This window comes from Mastomys coucha, unplaced genomic scaffold, assembly GCF_008632895.1.
Source record: "Mastomys coucha isolate ucsf_1 unplaced genomic scaffold, UCSF_Mcou_1 pScaffold1, whole genome shotgun sequence".
NCBI lineage: Eukaryota > Metazoa > Chordata > Mammalia > Rodentia > Muridae > Mastomys > Mastomys coucha.
This window is the reverse complement of record NW_022196891.1, coordinates 47,632,501-47,651,889: the sequence shown is the minus strand read 5'-3', so window position 1 is coordinate 47,651,889 and position 19,389 is coordinate 47,632,501. Positions and strand designations below refer to the sequence as shown.

Here is a 19,389-nt window from a genome sequence, read left to right as displayed (position 1 = left end):
GCATTACATCCACACTGTGAGCCAGTCTGTGCATTACATCCACACTGTGAGCCAGTCTGTGCATTGCATCCACACTGTGAGCCAGTCTGTGCATTATATCCACACTGTGAACCAGTCTGTGCATTCCATCCACACTGTGCAGTTCTGCTGAACGCTTGCCCTAAGGAGCTCAGAATAAATGAGCTGCACCAGTGTGTGCATTCCATCCACACTGTGCATTCCATCCACACTGTGCATTCCATCCACACTGTGCAGTTCTGCTGAACGCTTGCCCTAACGTTCAGACATGGCTCGTCTGTTCTATGGATGGCTTTTTTGGATAGTCGATTAGAATGCTATTTAGTCGATGTTAGACAACATGTTTCTCATGAATTTGTCTCTGACTCCAAATTTATAAAATGTACCAAATGTATATTACTCCATGGCCAAGACTGTCATTAAGGGTCCAATGATCCCTACAGGTGCTGAGTCCTGAAATGTACTTGGCACCAGCTCAGCTCAAACATGCACATCAGTTCTACTCTTGTCAATTTGATGCAGATTATCTTAAGAGGATACAGGACAGCAATGGGGGACTCTGGGAAGAGAACGATGTCCTTCCGACTGAGTGTAATCATGAATCTGGTTCATGTTGCATCTCCCCAACAGAAAACAGGATTTCTTCATTTTTACTCAGAAAACAACTTTAATGCTTTGAATAAATACATGCTAGTGTTTCTGCAAACAAATATCGTTTAGAATTGACTCATTTTAAATTGAGAATGTAGTTTTTAGAAAGTGGGTCAAGTGCGGTATATGGTGAGAGGAAATTTGAGGCAGCTGTATCTGCTGTTTGCCACTCCATTAACCTAGCTTCTTCAGGTGACCACTCGACCAGGTCCCTCCCTGTTTGTCTCCTCTTAGATTCCTCTCAGGCCCTAGGGTCTCTCTAACTTTCTTAGAGACTGAAGATGTTTCCTTTCTTTCTGTATATTATTCCATTGTCTCTTTTCAGATGCTAGCTCAGACTTCTTTTAAGATACTCGTTATTGTGAGTCACAGCTGGAATCTGGCTTTTAATTTGCCAGGTCCTGTTTGGTGCATATGACGTTGGTGCTATTCATCGCCTTCACCTTCTTATTTGTGACTATCAACATTAAGTTGAGGGAAAACACCACAAACCACGATTGCAGCCACGAGAGCAAACAGATGTCTGAAGGTAGCAGCAGGGCAGACAGAGGCTCTCATTATCAAGAAACTGCTCCAAGCTAAGTAGAAACATTCTCAGGGCCAGAAACTGTGTGTGGAAAGGAAAAGGGAAGCAAGGAGCTGGATATTGATCTTGCCAAATGAAGCAATGTAAGAAAATATTACATTGTGAATGTCTTTCCATTATTTTCTCAAGTAAGTCCAGCTTCTCAGATTAGGAGAACAATGGCTGAGATGCTGGCACAAAATCCAATGCCTTTGATAAAGCCCCCGGGAAATAGAAAATAGCAAAGTTATCGAGATGAGGCAAGTCCATCTTAGAATTTAAGTTTTTATTTTTTTAAATCTAAAGAGCTCATCATAATTATGACACATATCTTATACTTACATGTTCCCAACATGATTTGTTTTCTTTAAAAATAAATTGTATGGAAATTAATGTATTGGGTATATCAACCATTTACTCAAAGTCAAAACACTGTGGTTACATCAGACATGATAAGTATTCAGGTCATGATCAGTCATTACTGATCTTAGCTTAGCAAGGAGCCCATGATGTACTTATGGTGAAATTTTAGCAGCTAGGCCCCCAATCCTTGGTCTTTCAATACTCTTGAGATTCACCTCCCTGGGTGCTAATTCTTAAGACAAAGGGACATAAAAATGCTTTAACAACCAGAATCATGGAGTAAATGCAGCTGCAGGTTTATGACACTATGGTCCGTGGCTCAGTGACTGTTTCACTGCCAAAACATCACTTGTCTTTATTATTATCCTATTTTCCACTTCAGGAGGCTGTTGTAAGACTGAGGGGAATGATTTGTATTGATGTATGTTACGGGCTCTTACAAGTTTTGAATATATTTGCAAACACAGTCATAGTAACTTATATGATTAATTATAGGAATGCATTGTAAATTTCATGCATGGGCTTTAAAAGAAACTCATGATAAAAAGGATCTCTTTTGGCCTCTACTTTGAAATCTATAGTCTTTACTTTTCAGGTGAGATATCCCTTAGTTTCTTTTTCGGAGCACAGTGGCCAAAACATGATCTTCCTATATAGCCTATAGATTGTCCTCAAACATGGTTTTCCTATATAGCCTGTAGACTGTCCTCAAACATGGTGTTCCTACATAGCCTGTAGATTGTCCTCAAACATGGTTTTCCTACATAGCCTGTAGACTGTCCTCAAACATGGTCTTCCTACATAGCCTGCAGACTGTCCTCAAACATGGTCTTCCTATATAGCCTGTAGACTGTCCTCAAACATGGTGTTCCTACATAATCTGTAGACTGTCCTCAAATATGGTCTTCTTATATAGCTTGTAAACTGTCCTCAAACATAGTGTTCCTACATAGCCTGTAGACTGTCCTCAAACATGGTTTTCCTATATAGCCTGTAGGCTGTCCTCAAACGAGATCCTTCCTCCTCAAACTCCCAAGTGCTGAGCTTATAAACACAGCTCTTCCACTCAAGTCTCTTAGGTCTTTCTCAACTTAAAGTATTTTTTTTTAAAGTCAACTGGTGTTCTTACCTGATTTTTCTCATAATTCCATTTGAGTACTTGCTACATTGCAGTGGAGTTATAAATCAACATTTTACTTTTCTGGGTAGATTGTGAAAATTTTGAAGGCAAAGTATATGTTTGTTAACTGTCAAGAAGGCATTTGATACAGGTTTTGCAGCAATTTTCCAGGGAGATTTCTTTCCCAAGGTTTCATTTGTGTTTGATTACAACATTTACTAGGCAACAGAGATAGTTTTCTATTGTTACTTAAGAAATTATCATGGCATGCCATGATAAAGAGTTCTAGACATTCATTTAGGGATTCCAGTTATGACCCATCCCATTTATGAGGCAGAGTAAAGGAAGAGAGTATTAACAATGGCACAATCATTCACAAAACACATGCTTTGTATAAGAGGAAAAGCTGGTGAGCTGCCTAGGCTCATCAGTGTGGGAAATAATAGCTGTGTTTACCTCTTTTTAAAAATTTAAAAATTTTTTATTGGATATTTTCTATATTTACATTTCAAATGTTTTCCCCTTTCCAGATCTCCCCTTTGGAAACTCCCTATCCCATTCTCCCTCCCCCACCTCTTTGAAGGTGCTCTCCTACCCAACCACACACTCCCAACCTCCCTCCCTGGCATTCCCCTACACTGGGGCATCGAACACCCTCAGGCCCAAGGGCTTCTCCTTCCACTGATGCCAACAAGGCCATCCTCTGCCACATATGGTGCCAGAGCCATGGATTCCTCCATGTGTACTCTTTAGTTGGTGGTCTAGTCCCCGGGAGTTCCTGGGCATCTGACCAGTTGACACTGTCGCTCCCTCCATGGGGCTTCAACCCCCCTCCCCTCAGATCCTTCAGTCTCTTCTCCAACTCCTCCATTGGACATCCTGTGCTCAGTCCAATGGTTGGCTGTGAGCATCCACCTCTATATTTTTCAGGCTCTGACAGAGCTCCTCAGGAGACTGCCATATCAGACTCCAGTCAGCAAGCACTTCCCAACATTTGTAATAGTGTCCAGGGTTTGGTGACTGTATATGGAATGGCTAATATCCACTTATCAGTGAGTACATACCATGTGTGTTCTTTTGTGACTGAGTTACCTCATTCAGGATGATATTTTCAAGTTCTATCCATTTGCATGTGAATTTCATGAAGTCATTGTTTTTAATAGCTGAGTAGTATTCCATTGTATAAATGTCCCACATTTTCTGTATCCATTCCTCTATTGAGGGACAACTGAATTGTTTCCAGCTTCTGGCTATTTTAAATATGGAAGCTATGAACATAGTGGAGCATGTGTCCTAATTACATGTTGGAGCCCTAATTACATGTTGGAGCATCTTCTGGGTATATGCCTAGGAATGGTACACTTGGGTCCTCAGGTAGTACTATGTCCAATTTTCTGAGGAACTTCCAGACATAACTCCAGAGTGGTTTTACCAGCTTGCAATCCCACCAACAATGAAGGAGTGTTCCTCTTTCTCCACATACTCACCAGCATTTGCTGTCACCTAAGGTTTTGATCTTAGCCATTCTGATGGGTGTGAGGTAGAATCTTAGAGTTGTTTTGATTTGAATTTCCCTGATGACTAAAGATGTTGAACATTTCTCTAGGTGCTTCTTGGCCATTTGAATTTTCTCAGTTGAGAATTCTCTGTTTAGCTCTGTTCTTCATTTTTCAATAGGGGTATTTGGTTCTTTGGAGTGTAACTTCTTGAGTTCTTTGTAAATATTGGAAATTAGTCCTCTACTGGATGTAGGATTGGTAAAAATATTTTCCCAGTCTGTTGGTTGCTGTTTTGTCCTATTGACAGGGTTCTTTGCCTTACAGAAGCTTTGAAATTTTATGAGGTCCCATTTGTCAATTCTTGGTCTTAGAGCATAAGCCATTGGTGTTCTATTCAGGAACTTTTCCCTTGTGCCATGTGTTTGAAGCTATTCCCCACTTTCTCTTCTATTAGATTCAGTGTATCTGGTTTTATGTGGAGGTCCTTGATCCACTTGGACTTGAGCTTTGTACAGGGAGATAAGAATGGATCAGTTTGCATTCTTCTACATATTGACTACCAGTTGAACCAGCACCAGTTGTTGAAAATGCTGCCTTTTTTCCCCACAGGATGGTTTTAGCTCCTTTGTCAAAGACCAAGTGACCTTAGGTGCGTGGGAACATTTCTAGGTCTTTAGTTATCTACCTGCCTGTCTCCGTACCAATCCCATGCAGTTTTATCACTATTTCTCTATAGTATAGCTTGAGGTCAGGGGTGGTGATTCCCCCAGAAGTTCTTTTATTGTTGAGAATAGTTTTCACTATCCTAGGTTTTTGTTATTCCAAATTAATTTGAGAATTGCTCTTTCTAATTCTATGAAGAATTTAGTTGGAGTTTTGATGGGGATTGCATTGAATCTGGAGATTGCTTTCCACAAGATGACCATTTTACTATATTAATCCTGCCAATCCTCAAGCATGGGAGATCTTTCTATCTTCTGATCTTTGATTTCTTTCTCTAGAGACTTGAAGTTCTTGTTGTACAGATTTTTCAGTTGTTTGTTTAGAATCACATCAAGATATTTTATATTGTTTGTGACTATTGTGAAGGATGTTATTTCCAAAATTTCTTTCTCAGCCCCTTTATCCTTTGAGTATAGGAAGGCTACTGATTTCCTTGAGTTAATTTCATATCCAGCCACTTTGCTGAAGTTGTTTATCAACTGTAGGAGTTCTCTGGTAGAATTTTTGGGGACACTTAAGGATACTATAATATTATCTGCAAATAGTGATATTTTGACTTCTTCCTTTCCAATTTGTATTCCCTTGACCTCCTTTTGTTGTCTAATTGCTCTAGCTAGAACTTCAACTATTGTATTGAATAGATAGGGAGGAAGTGGGCAGCCATGTCTAGTCCCTGATTTTAGTGGGATTACTTCAAGTTTCTCTCCATTTGGTTTGATGTTGGCTGTTGGTTTTCTGTTTATTGCTTTCAGTATGTTTAGTTATGGGCCTTGAATTCATGATCTTTTAACATGAAGGGATGTTGAATTTTGTCAAATGCTTTTTTAGCATCTAATGAAATGATCATGTAGTTCTTTTCTTTGAGTTTGTTTATGTAGTGGCTAACATTGATGGATTTCTGTATATTGAGCCATCTCTGCATCCCTGGGATGAAGTCTACTTGATCATGGTGAATGATAGTTTTGATGTGTTCTTGGATTCGGTGTGCAAGAATTTTATTGAGTATTTTTGCATCGATATTCATAAGGGAAATTGGTCTGAAGCTCTCTTTTTTTGTTGGGTCTTTGTGTGGTTTTGGTATCAGTGTAACTGTGGCTTCATAGAATGAATTCGGTAGTGTTCCTTGTTTGTTTTTATTTTGTGGAATAGTTGGAAGAGTATTTGTACTAGGTTTTCTGTTTTTATTTTTCTTTTCCTTTTCCTTTTTTTTTTTTTTTTTTTTTTTTTTTGTCCTTTGGTTTTTAGAAACAAGGTTTCTCTCTATAGCCCTGGCTGTCCTGGAACTTACTCTGTAGACCAGGCTGGCCTCAAACTCAGAAATCTGCCTGCCTCTGCCTCCTAAGTGCTGGGATTAAAGGCATGTGCCACCACTGCCTGGCAATATTAGGTCTTCTTTGAAGGTCTGATAGAATTCTGCACTAAACCCATCTGGTCCTGGGCTTTTTTTGATTAGGAGACTTTTAATGACTACTTCTGTTTCTTTAGGGGTTATGGGACTGTTTAGATGGTTTATCTGATCCTCATTTAAGTTTGGTATTTTCTATCCATTTCATCCAGATTTTCTAGTCGTGTTGAGTATAGGCTTTTGTAGTAGGATCTGATGATTTTTTTTAATTTCCTCAGTTTCTGTTGGTATGTCTCCCTTTTCATTTCTGATTTTGTTAATTTGGATACTGTCTCTGTACCCTCTGGTTAGACTGGTTAAGGGTTTACCTATCTTGTTGATTTTTTCAAAGATCCAGCTCCTAGTTTTGTTGATTCTTTGTATAGTTCTTTTTGTTTCTATTTGATTAATTTTAGCCCCGAGTTTGATTATTTCCTGCCATTTACTCCTCTTGAGTGTATTTGCTTCTTCTTGTTCTAGAGTTTTCAGGTGTTCCATTAAGATGGTAGTGTATGCTCTCTCCAGTTTCTTTTTGGGGGCATTCAAAGCTATGATTTTTTTCCTCTTAGCAATGCTTTCATTGTGTTCCTTAAGTTTGGATATGTTATGCCTTCATTTTCATTAAATTCTAAAAAGTCTTTAATTTCTTTCTTTATTCCTTCCTTGATGAAGTTATCATTAAGTAAGATGCTGCTCAGCTTCCATGTGTATGTGTGATTTTGGTTGTTTTTGTTGGTATTGAAGACCAGCCTTAGTCCATGGTGATCTGATAGGATGCATGGGATTATTTCAATCTCCTTGTATCTGTTGAGGCCTGTTTTGTGACCAATTATATGGTCAATTTTGGAGAAGGTACCATGAGGTGCTGAGAAGAAAGTATATTCTTTTGTTTTAGGATGAAATGTTCTGTAGATATCTGTTAAATCCATTTGGTCTATAACTTCTGCTAGTTTCACTGTCTCTCTTTTTAGTTTCTGTTTCCATGTGTCCATTGATGAGAGTGGGGTATTGAAGGCTTCCATTATTATTGTGTGAGATGTGATGTGTGCCTTGAAATTTAGCAAAGTTTCTTTTATGAATGTGGGTGCCCTTGCATTTGGAGCATAGATGTTAAGAATTGAGAGTTCACCCTGGTAGATTTTTCCTTTGATGAGTATGAAGTGTCCTTTCTTATCCTTTTTGATGACTTTTGGTTGATAGTTGATTTTGTTTGATATTAGAATTGCTACTCCAGCTTGTTTCTTGGGACCATTTGTTTGAAAAATTGTTTTCTAGCAATTTACTCTGAGGTAGTGTCTATCTTGACACTGAGGTGCATTTCCTGTATGCAGCAAAATGCTGGGTCCTGTTTATGTATCCAGTCTGTTAGTTTATATCTTTTTTTTGAGGTATTGTTTCCATTGATGTTAAGAGACATTAAGGAATAGTGATTGTTGCTTCCTGTTATTTTCAATGTTATTTTTATGTTTGTGTGGCTATCTTCTTTTGGGTTTTTTGAAAGATTACTTTCTTGTTTTTTCTAGGGTGTGGTTTCTCTCCTTGTGTTGGCATTTTCATCTATTATTCTTTGGCTGGATTTGCAGAAAAATATTGTGTATATTTGTTTTTTCAGGAAAAATCTTACTTTCTCCATCTATGGTAATTGAGAGTTTTGCTGGGTATAGTAGTCTGGACTGGCATTTGTGTTCTCTTAGGTTCTGTATGACATCTGCCCAGGATCTTCTACCTTTCATAGTCTTGGGTGAGAAGTTGGGTGTTATTCTGAAAGATCTGCTTTTATATGTTTTGTGCATTTTGTGTTTTGACTATTATGTGATGGGAGGAATTTCTTTTCTGGTCCAATCTATTTGGAGTTCTGTAGGCTTCTTGTATAGGCATCTCTCTTTAGGTTAGGGAAGTTTTATTCTATAATTTTGTTGAAGATATTTACTGGCCCTTTAAGTTGGGAGTCTTCACTCTCTTTTATACCTATTATCCTTAGGTTTGTTCTTCTCATTGTGTCCTGGATTTCCTGAATTTTTTGGGTTAGGAGCTTTTTGCATTCTGCATTTTCTTTGACTGTTGTGTCAATGTTTTCTATGTATTTTCTGCTCCTGAGATTCTCTCTTCTCTCTCTTGTATTCTGTTGTTGATGCTTGCATCTATGACTCTTGATCTCTTTCCTAAGTTTACTATCTCCAAGGTTGTCTCCCTGGAAGTTGTGATATCTTTATTGTTTATATTTCCATTTTTAGATCCTGAATGGTTTGTGTAAGATAAAACAAACAGTGCCTTACCTGTTTGTGTTTTCCTGTAATTCGTTAAGGGATTTTTATGTTTCCTTTTTAAGGGCTTCTACCTGTTTGCCTGTGTTCTCTTGTTTCTTCTTCTTCTTCTTCTTTTTTTTTTCTTTTTCTTTTTTCGAGACAGGGTTTCTCTGTATAGCCCTGGCTGCCTTGGAATTCACTTTGTAGACCAGGCTGGTCTCGAACTCAGAAATCTGCCTGCCTCTGCCTCCCAGGTGTGCTACCACTGCCCAGCTCTCCTGTATTTTTTTAAGGGAGTTATTTATGTCCTTCTTAAAGTCCTCTATCATCATCATGAGATGTGATTTTAAATCAGAGTCTTGCATTTCTGTTGTGTTGGTATCCAGAGCTTGCTGTGGTGGGAGAACTGGGTTCTGATGATGCCAAGTAGCCTTGGTTTCTGTTTCTTATGTTATTGCCCTTGCCTCTAGTCATCTGGTTATCTGTGGTGTTAGCTAGTTTTGCTGTCTTTGACTGTGGCTTGTCCTTCCTGCAAGCCTGTGTGTCAGTCTTCTTGGGAGACCAGTTCTCTCTGGGAGGAATTTGGGTATGGATAGCTGTGGCACAGGGTCAGCTCTGGGGCAAGACAGAAATAGGAATGATCCTGTCCCACGTTGTTCCTTTATTCCTGTGTCCTGATGGCTCTAGGTGGATCCCTCTTGGGCTAGGAATTTGAGCAGAAGTAGTGTTCTTATCTAGGCTCACAGATGTGTTGGGAGACCAGCTTTTCTCCTGGTGGTGTTTGGGTATAGAGCACTGTGATACAGGATCAGCTCCCAGCGTAGAGGGAAACTGGAAGGATACTGTACTGAGCTGCTCCTAGTTTCCTGTGTCCTGGGGGCTCTGGGCAGGTCCCTCAGAGCAGAAGTGGTGTTCTTACTTATGCTCACAGGTATGTCCATACTCCTGGGAGACCCTCTCTTTTCAAGCAATATTTGGGTATGGAGCGATGTGGCACAGGGTCAGCTCGGGGTCAGACAGAAACTGGAAGGCACCTGTTTTTAAACCTATTTTGTTGTCACTCAATTTTTTCCATTTCATCCTCTCTGAATCTCAAAATTTCTGGTTTGGAGGGTGAAAGAATGAACCAAGAGATTTTCATCCCTCACTTAGCTATGGATTCTCTTGTGAGACTGATGGGTACCTCACTGTACTTTTTTGATTGGGTTGAGTTTTCAGTGGATCCTTGAGATCTCTCAGACCTTGAGCCACCAACCAGACAGCATACACTAGCTGTTCTGAGGCTCCGACACATATACAGCAGAGGACTGCCTGGTCTGGCCTCAGTGAGATAAGACTTGCCACACCTGGAGAGACTTGAGGCCTTGGAAAGTAGGGAGACTTGGCAGGGGTGGGGCGGTGGAGTGGGGTGTGTACATCCTCTTGGAGACAGGGGCAGGAGGAATGGGATGATGAACTGTGGGAGGGTAGGCCGGGAAGGGGTAAGGACTGGATTGTGAAAAAAATAAATAAAAGTAATAAATAAATACCTGCTATAAACATTAAAAAAAGGAAACAACTATCAAATCTGCAGAGCAATATGAAGATCTCTGCAATTCTGGTAAATATGTACTTCTAGTCTTCCACTGTCTTTTTTACAGTCAAAATTATTGAGATGTCAATAAAGGACACTAGTGGAAAGGCAAAACACTCAAGAGACTGGATTTAAATGAGGCCTTACTTAGAGAGAGGTGCACTTGGTCAGAGGAATACCGTAGCGATGGAGAGAAATACAACTGACTCATGCTAACAGAGTTTGAAATTTGGGTACCTAGAATGGAAAGCTTGGGTTGTCTCTGAGAGTTGCCATGAAATTTTGTGAACAGTTAAGACCACATCAGGCAGGAAGTGAGGACACGGTCGTACCTGCTGAATATCATTGAAAGCCTGGCAGGAAATGAAATCAACATGAGGGAGAAGGAAGAGGAAATTGCCGATGACACACAGACGCGGGTCTTTGTTAAGTAAAGAGAGAGACTGGAATGGAAGCCAGTCCTGTAAGGGAGGAGAGTTGCATTTGCCAAGTTGTCCTATCACTCAATGTTTTAAAAGTTGGAAAGGACTCTTCCAGCTGGAGGGATATGGCAGCTTGGCAGACCGTTACCTCTCCCGAGCATTTCTCATAAATGATAAAAGATTTATCTCGGCTGTCCAGCGTAGTTTGCAAAAATGTTTGTTAATGAGCTTTTGAGCAGATTCTGATCTTGGTTGAAAACAGGTGTACATTTGACAGTCTTGGGGTAACTAAATGAAGACTAACCAGTCCTCTTCCTCTGATAGCACCTCTTACCTCAATTGTTAAAGACAAGCACACATCCAAGCCCCCTTTATTGTAGTATTACAGGGACCAGTTTTGCAAACTGCATTCCTTATTTTTTCTCCTTTACTCTTATATAGTTCCAACCCTACGCTCTTTGTATCCCTGTCTACATTCTAGAATGACTTTAGTCCTATGCCATGCAGGAACAGAAGGTTGGCTGGACAGTGCTGATGACAATTCATCTGTCAGGGTGTAACTGTTTGGCATGCCCAGTCACTGTTTTGCATTCCTTTGCAAAGTATGCCTTTGTTTAGTCTTGAGGGAATAGGCTTCCCTCATTTTTCCATACACTCAGAACATGGCTAATAGCCACTCTGCTTTGTATGGAATGCAGATGTTTGCATTTTTACACGGTTTAGCCAATCAACTCTCCATTCCTTTTGCAAATTGAGAGGCGCCTAATCTATAAGGAAGGTTCAAAGATATTTTAGCTTGTGCCATTTCTCAGAAAAATGACAGAGGTCAAGGCAGAGAAATTGTGCTCCTTCCCAATTTATTGCGTTATTTTAAAAACTCTACAGTCTGCTCTCAAGCCGCCGCGTGTAGCAAGGCCTGGCTAATTAGTGATTCTCCTTTGAAGTATAAAACCCAATGTGCTTCTGAACCTAGACCAGCTTTTATAACAGCGAGCTGTTGCGACTCTTTCTAGCTTTGTGTTGCCACTGCATGCTGTAATTTCCAGTGCATCCTATGTCTTCCTGAGATAAAGTGTAAAACTTTGCCTCTACTCCAAGAATTTAAATGCTATAGCTTTCTGCATGATACCCAGATGAATTTTTTTAAGATTAATTTATTATTATTATAAATGAGTACACTGTCTTCAGACACACCAGAAGAAGGATTCAGATTTCATTATGGGTGGTTGTGACCCACCATGTGGTTGCTGGGATTTGAACTCAAGACCTTCAGAAGAGCAATCAGTGCTCTTACTCGCTGAGCTATCTCACCAGCCCAATACCCAGATGAATTTTAATACCATTACTGAAATACATGGATGAGTTCTCATAAAGGTGAATGGTATCTGTATATGGGCACTTCCAAGTATGTGTTTAAAATTTTTCTTTAAAGAATAAGCTTTAGGTACTGAAAATATTTGTTACAATGTCAAAAATAATGTGTGTATGCACATGTTGCATCTGTGTGCATATATTAGTGTACACGTGTGTTTATAACCGTCTTAGAACAAGCTGCTATCCTGATTGCTTCCTTTCACGTGACTTAAATCACAAATCATAGCTTGGCATGGGAAGCAACAGTTCCAAGTTGCTGCTGTTAGAAGCGGTGGCTTGCTCAGTACCTCTGGGACAAGTTAGAGGAAACACAGCCCGAAGGTATCCAAGCCAGCTCAGGAGAACACTGATAATGAGGACTAGCTATCCCAAACACAGGGGAAGAAGTTATGAGGAGTAGTTTTTCCGTGGCTAATGCTTTTGTATCAGTACCCCTCAAAGGTATTGAGAACCCTTGTGTGCTGGGTGCTGACTGCTCATTCTCCTTTTCCTTCCCCTTTTGTTTAGCAGTGTATTTTATTTTAAACTAACTTGGATGAATTTTTCTCTACAATGTAGAAAATTGAATTATAGCATGAATGCCTAATTGATTCGTTTAGGTCTTAGTGGTCATGTATATGCTCAATAAATATTTTATGACTGGTGAAATTAAAAAGAACAGATCTGAGATCTTGTGACAGTTCTGACTATGTCCTAAGATTAAAAATGTACTGCTTTAGACATGCACAATTTATAGTAACTTATGAAGTACGTCTCAGTAGCTATAAAATCAATCTTTAACATTTTCCCTGTTATTAGTCAATAATTATATAATGCATAGAAAAAAGACATTTGTAAACATAGTAAAGTCTTTAATGTTAATGGTTACTGTTCATTGATCTATGTCTTTTTTTTTTAACCTCCACAGAAATTGGTCCAGTGACAATTACCACAGATCCGAAAAAATTTCAGTATGAGCTTAGAGAACTGTATGTTCAGGTGAGTGAAATGGGAAATCATTTATCTTTGGCTGGCTTTCTTCATTTTTAAAATCTGAAGGAAGTATTTGTTGTCTCTCAAGGGACTCAAGAAATGTCATGTTCTCCCCTCCCCATGCCTAGAATGAATTAAGCAGTACATACAGAGTATGACATAGTAAGTTCATTTGGGCAGCACCTACATCATTTGCCCTTTAATAATAGAGCTAAGAAGTTCTGAAAGAGGCTCTTTTGCTTCTTTATAGGAAGCAGTTGCTGTGTCCAGGCCTACACAGGTCCCCTCCCTTTCTCACAACATGAAAGACATAACCAAGTCAATTGTGATTCTCCCTTCTCTAAATTGACCATATAGACTTTTATAGTGTAAATATCATATCGTTAATAGGAAAGGCCTGTAGCATTCATTTAAGTGTCATTTGAAAGCAGTCCTTGGAGAATGAGTTGGTGTGTATTGTCCCCTTAGTGCTGCTGAATCCGTTAAAAACAATTTGCTCAGGTCTTAAGTAATCCTCTGGAGCAAGTAGAGCACCCAAAGAATTAATTTAGAAAGTATGGCGATTGGTGCAGCGGCCATTCTCGTTTCTCCTACCCCGCTCCTTCCCCCACAGCACTTCCATGGTGGCCTGGCTCTATTAGGAGCTGCAAGATGTGAGGTCACACCTGTATGGAGACTCAGTCTAAGACAACAGCTTTTGCCTGGTCGCGTGGAAAACGGACCAAAAAACTTGTCCAGCCAGATAATTGTATTGAAGTCTGCTTACCTCCCACAATGTTGGTTCCCAGCCTAAGTCACTGGGAAACTGCTCAGTGAAGCCAACTTCCCTCTACACAGAGGGATTCAGGTAAAGAGATGGTAACAATGGAAGTGCGCTGGATTGTTCCTGTTCTGTGTGTGCAGACTTAGAAAACATCCTTGCTTCTGTATCAGGATCTTCAAGTTTTCTCCTCCTACTCCCCAAAGTTCTCAGAGGCCAGGGGATTTCTTCCTTGGGTCTCTCAGGCTCCCTTCTCACTGACCTCCTGAAGAAGAGTCCCTCTATTTTGGGCTTTGTAAAGGAGAATTAAGTAGAAAAAAAATTAAAAAAGGGTCATACAGATGGGGTCAGGGCTGAGCTAAAGTGTCTTGGGAGTTTGATGTATGACATGATGCGAATGCAGCTTCAGTATGAAAGCAATTGGTGCTTTTATCCTCCTGCCTCAGAGTGTTTCTGGAGTGTAAGAGAAGCTGAGGTGTTACCAAGCCCTGACTGTGAGCCCCACCGACTCACCATTGGCCCCAGCTTATTCCTTTACATTCAGGCCTGTAGGAGAAGGTATGTTATCTTTGGGCTCTGCAACCAAAAAGGTAAAAAGTTAGTTGTCAAATATAATCAACAGCCTGTGAGATGTTCTCAGTTAGTGCTTTTTAAACTCTGTGCCAGGAGCCATGATAAACATGTGCATGTTTCACATAAAAACAAAAAACCAAAAAACAAAAAGCCCAATTTACTTCTGTGAGGCAGTTTTACTATGCTCTCTCAGTGGCTTCTGTGACTCTCATCTTATGGGGCTTTTTGTCACTTTCCATGCTTCCTTTAGATTCATAGTAGCTATGACCATGCCCGGCGGGCAACTGCAACGTGTGGTAACTTCCTACTTAGATAGCACCTCCTCTGTCCTTGATCTACTGGTCCATCTCAGTAAACTTCGTCTGTTACATTTTAGTCCTGAATTCTCACAAACACCCTGGATCTTACCACTATTTCAAGTCTTCCCTTTCTCAAATAGTTGATTCAGATATCTCCGTCTCCATCAGTATACTGCAGGCAGAGATACTGATGCAGCTTCTTAGCTTCTCCTTTGTCCTCACGTCCAACAGGAAGTTCCGTCATGCGGCTCACGTGCTTCCTCCCAGGCCGTTAGACCTTTTGATCTTTCTCTTTCCACCATTCTAGTGCAGAGACTTATCATTTTAAAACATTGTTCTGTTTTCCCGGCGCAGTGCTTTTCAGTTCCAACGGCAAAACCTCATGACTCTGCATGGTTCGTGCTTATCCACCAGTTTGCCAACAGCTGAGGAAAGTCTCACAACACGGCCGAACACACAACTTGCTCTGGGAGATAAGAACAAGTCTGTAGTGTAGATAGAGCAGGACTCTGAAGAAATCATATACAAGATAAGACTTTGAGTATTTTAAGATTATAAATTCTCTTAAGGGAGTGCAGAAGCAGGTATTTAAAGACAGGAAGTTGCCTGTGCAAGAAGACCAGCATGCACACAAGCCCCTGAAGAAGGACAGGGAGGCCACAGTCATAGGGAGGACTATGCAAGTCCCTTGAGGCAGAACATAGAGCCTGAGGAAAGAGTGGCCCAAAAAAGCAGTGAGAGGTAGAGAGGTCCCACAGGGAGTATTTGCTGTGGCCGCGCAGGGGGGCGTGAAGCTATTACCTCAGTTCCTTACGTTCTCATAAGTATGTTTCTTTGGTCAGTTCAACCTCAAGTTCTTTTTACTGACAATTCAAATTAAAGCCTTACTCGTTCCTTGAACCTTTATTCTATAACTATTATAAGTCCTATTATAGTTTCTATTTCAGCAAGTGTTCTACGCAGAGCAAACGGCTGACTTCAGTTTCCCTCTACAGGCACATAGAAAAGAAGCCTTTGACACTTCCTTTTCACTGTTCTATTTGTCTTTCCGTCTTTATGCATCTTCTTGGGAATGCATCTATCCTGCCTCTTTCTGGACACTTCCTTTTCACTCATCTGTTCTATTTGTCTTCCCGTCTTTATGCATCTTCTTGGGAATGCATCTATCCTGTTCTATTTGTCTTCCCGTTTTTATGTATCTTCTTGGGAATGCATCTATCCTGCAAACCGTTAAGCTTTAGGGACTGGATGCCACTTCCTCTTCATTTTATGTCCCATCTGTAGGTAAGACTGTACATGATCACATTTGTTTTGAACCTTAGTCTCTTTTGAGGACAGATCCTTATTTCAAGCTCTTGGATGTCAAGGTGACTCTCTAAAATGAGACTCATGAGAGTTCCTTGTACAGTTGTCCAAACCTGACTCTTAATCCTTAGTCTTTGTCTCTTGTGTTTCACTGTTATAAATGTTGCTAGAGTGGTGTTATTATCTAACCAAATATCTGATTCATTGGTAATACACCTCTTGCTTATCTCTTATGTTAACTTCACTAAGTTCTTTTAAAAAACCTTATAAATGTCTTTAAAACCAGCTGAGTTTATCTCTCCCAAACCATCCTAATCGCAGTGATTCCTGGTCTGAAGTAACAGACAAGCACCTATGGGATGCTTTTGAATTTGCTCCTGCTCTGACTTTTCAGGCCCTTCTTGAATCTGTAGGAGAAACTCTCAAAACACATCTCTGAATGTTTCTGCTGTGACTGACTTGAGCCCTGCATGGCCTCCACAGATACTCCCTGTGGGTTACACTGACTGAGACCTGTCTGTCTCTCATCCCTGTCTTGGGCCACTCTTTTCCCAGGCTCTATGTCTGTCTCCAGGAACTTCCATTGACCCTCTCCATAGCTCTGACCTCACCCTTCCCCCGGGGGCTCGTGTGTATGCAGCTCTCTATGCACAGGAACCTCCTGTCTTTCAATTCCTTCTCTTCTGCACTCCTTTAACAGAATTTAAATTCTTTAAAATACTAGTTTAATTTTGAATGTGATTTCTCCAGAGAGTCCTGTTCTGTCCTCCAGGCTTATTGTAATCTCATCTCTTTGCCATAGAGCAGCTGTCATATTTACATTGAAGGAACACGTTTGACATCATTATACGTATTGATCACACACTGTTAAATCCTCTGAGGGAGATGCCTGACATTTAGAGGATGCTCATGTAGGAATGCAAGTGGAGTGATAAATAGCTATGCCAGAGTAGGCACATGAGCACAGGTCAAATTGCAATTTAAAGGATAATGTTTAATTAGTTGCAGTGTTAGGTGAAGAGCTTGATTGGGAACTCTCCAGTTGCTTCTGTTTGTGCATATCTTGATGTGCACACAGAACTGAGTTATAGTTAATGAATATGTAGATGAATTTACATAAGCATCCCTTGGTTTCCATCATGTTTCCTATCAGTAATCCTCGATCCCTCTCCCTTAGAAATGAAAAATCTTTAGATACTGAGATTCTTTAAGAAAAAAAAGTCATTAGAGAATTGTTTATCCTGTTAATGGTTAAGGGATTGTCACTGCAGAGATTCCATTTTCTTGGTCGCCTTAGTCTCTACATTCACCTATTCTACTGGGAACCCCTGAGCACAAGAGCCCTATAGTTCTCACATAGCCTGTGCGTCTTCCAGAGGAAGAATCAGGGTGATAGGGGAGGGCTTAGATAGTTGTTGGATAAATGAATGACGCTTAAAAAAAAAAAAGAACATTAGCAGCAACATTGTATCAAAATGATTTAAACTCAGTGGTGCAAAGATACCTTAAAAATCCAAGCTCAATTTTCATGCTATTGTAGAGACTCAGGCCACTTAAGGGAGATTTCAAGCCCAGGACCTATTAGCAAGAGATTTACAGTGATTGCTTATTTCTCTGTAAGACTACAGCTGAACTCTCTTCACAAAGGTCTGAAGAGACTGAAAATAGCTACATTCCTAATAAGACCTGGCACGGCTCTACTGCTTCCTGCCTCTCCCTGCTCGTGTTTTAAAGGATCTTCAGGGAGTGCCCGTTCCCTCCCTGCGCCATTTGTCTACAGGGTGAAGGATTCTGCTTCCTGCCTCACACCCGGTTTATTCTCTTGGCAGAGTTCTTCCCAACATCCTCTGGAATTGAGTCTCATGCAGTCAACATGTAGGGTCATTTGATTTTTACCTCCAAAAAGACAAAAACAAAACAAAAGAAAACACAACTCTCTTGGAAGTGGAGCTGGGGCCCATGTTTCTAGACATTTGTGTTGGGGTGAGGTGCATCCAATTAATTATTATTTATTGCTGTTTTGTTTTGGCTTTGTGTTGTCATAAGATCCACAAGGGCTCAATTAGAATATCTTGTTGAGAAAGAAATGAGATATTCAGTCTTTCCTTTCATTCAACACTGAGTACCGTTACACGCATCAAGAGACCATGGGAGTATTTTAATTCGAAAGTTTCTAGTGGATGCTTCTTTTTTCAATTAAAGCAAAAAATTTTATTAAGTAAGGGCCAAATTAAAAGAACAAACAAACATAACAACTCTAGACTGCATTAACACTGCATATTTAACATAAGAAGTATATACCGTTTTCTCATTGTGTGGAAGATGTTTTATTGTTTCATAAATTAGTATAAGCAACTAATTATGTTACATATTTTGTAAAATTTTCATGAAGCATAATAGACTTTTTTTTTTTTTTGAGACAGGGTTTCTCTGTGTAGCCCTGGCTGTCCTGGAACTCACTCTGTAGACCAGGCTGGCCTCGAACTCAGAAATCCACCTGCCTCTGCCTCCCAAGTGCTGGGATTAAAGGCGTGCGCCACCACTGCTCGGCCATAATAGACTTTTTTGGATATTATAATTTCCCGACCTTTCCTACCCACATCCACTCCCTGCCAAATCAAGTCAAGTAGTCAAGTCAAGTATGGCAAGGATTACTGGTCTGTTAGAACTTAACTTGGACTTGTGGAAAAGCAAACATCTAAAAAAAATCCTTTCACATTTAAATTGGTCTTTAAAAAAACGATAAAAGAGAACTCTGTTTGAAGTACATTAAATACTTGCCCATTAGCATTGCCTCTGTCTTAGTTTATTTTCCCATTGAGAAATGGAATGAGAAAACTAATGTAAACATTTCTAAGAAACACTGACAGAAGTTACTATGCTTAAATCATTATGCTGATTGCGTATTTATACATGTATTTTATTTCTTTTCATCTGGTGGACAGAGAAGTTAAGTTGAAAGGCAAATAAACTTTTTCTCTGGGGGAAAGAGGGAAAGACAAATGACAAGCAAAGGCATTCAGGTCACACAGAGCTTGGCAATGAAGAAAGCTGTAAATATGTAGGAAAGAGGGCTGCCTGGGGTCACATTCCTTATGAGAAATTATAAAGCCTGTTGAGTTTTAGGAAAAAATTATTGGCACTATTATGTGTCTAAACATTTTATCCAAATGTTTTAGGGAACAAAAAGCACATTAGTCAAACACTTGAAATACCAAAAAAAAAAAAAAAAAAAAAATCCACAAAAATAATAACTGAAAGACTTCTACATAATCAAATGAAACTTACAACTTTTATATATAGTGTTGATTCTCCCAAAATGCAAAGCTCTCCGTAAAACTTAATTTTCCTTTTTTAAAAAAGGCATCAGTCTTAAAAAACCCAAAAGTACATGGGGAAGCTACGTTCACATAGCAATAGGATAGAACTTTGAGAAGATCAAGTTGGGGCCTAATTTCTCCAAATCTTTTTTTTTCTTTGTTTTTCAAGACAGGGTTTCTCTGTATAGCCCTGGCTGTCCTGGAACTCACTCTGTAGACCAG

At 39.9% G+C, this 19,389-nt stretch overlaps 1 protein-coding gene and 1 long non-coding RNA gene across 4 annotated transcripts in view; one reads left to right on the top strand and one right to left on the bottom strand.

Moving 5' to 3' along the window:
• Positions 1-19,389, top strand: part of Hmcn1 (hemicentin 1) — a 473,399-nt gene that overhangs the window by 108,378 nt on the left and 345,632 nt on the right. For all 3 annotated transcript variants that reach the window (XM_031384523.1, XM_031384530.1, XM_031384516.1), the window contains exon 2: positions 12,846-12,916. In XM_031384523.1, the coding sequence (XP_031240383.1) occupies positions 12,846-12,916 (71 nt within the window). The remainder of the gene's footprint in view (positions 1-12,845; positions 12,917-19,389) is intronic.
• LOC116100830 lies at positions 12,894-14,782 on the bottom strand. Its single transcript, XR_004122692.1, has 3 exons — positions 14,652-14,782; positions 14,184-14,246; positions 12,894-13,961 (listed from the first exon to the last, which is right to left on the bottom strand). It is a non-coding gene; the product is annotated as an uncharacterized LOC116100830 (long non-coding RNA).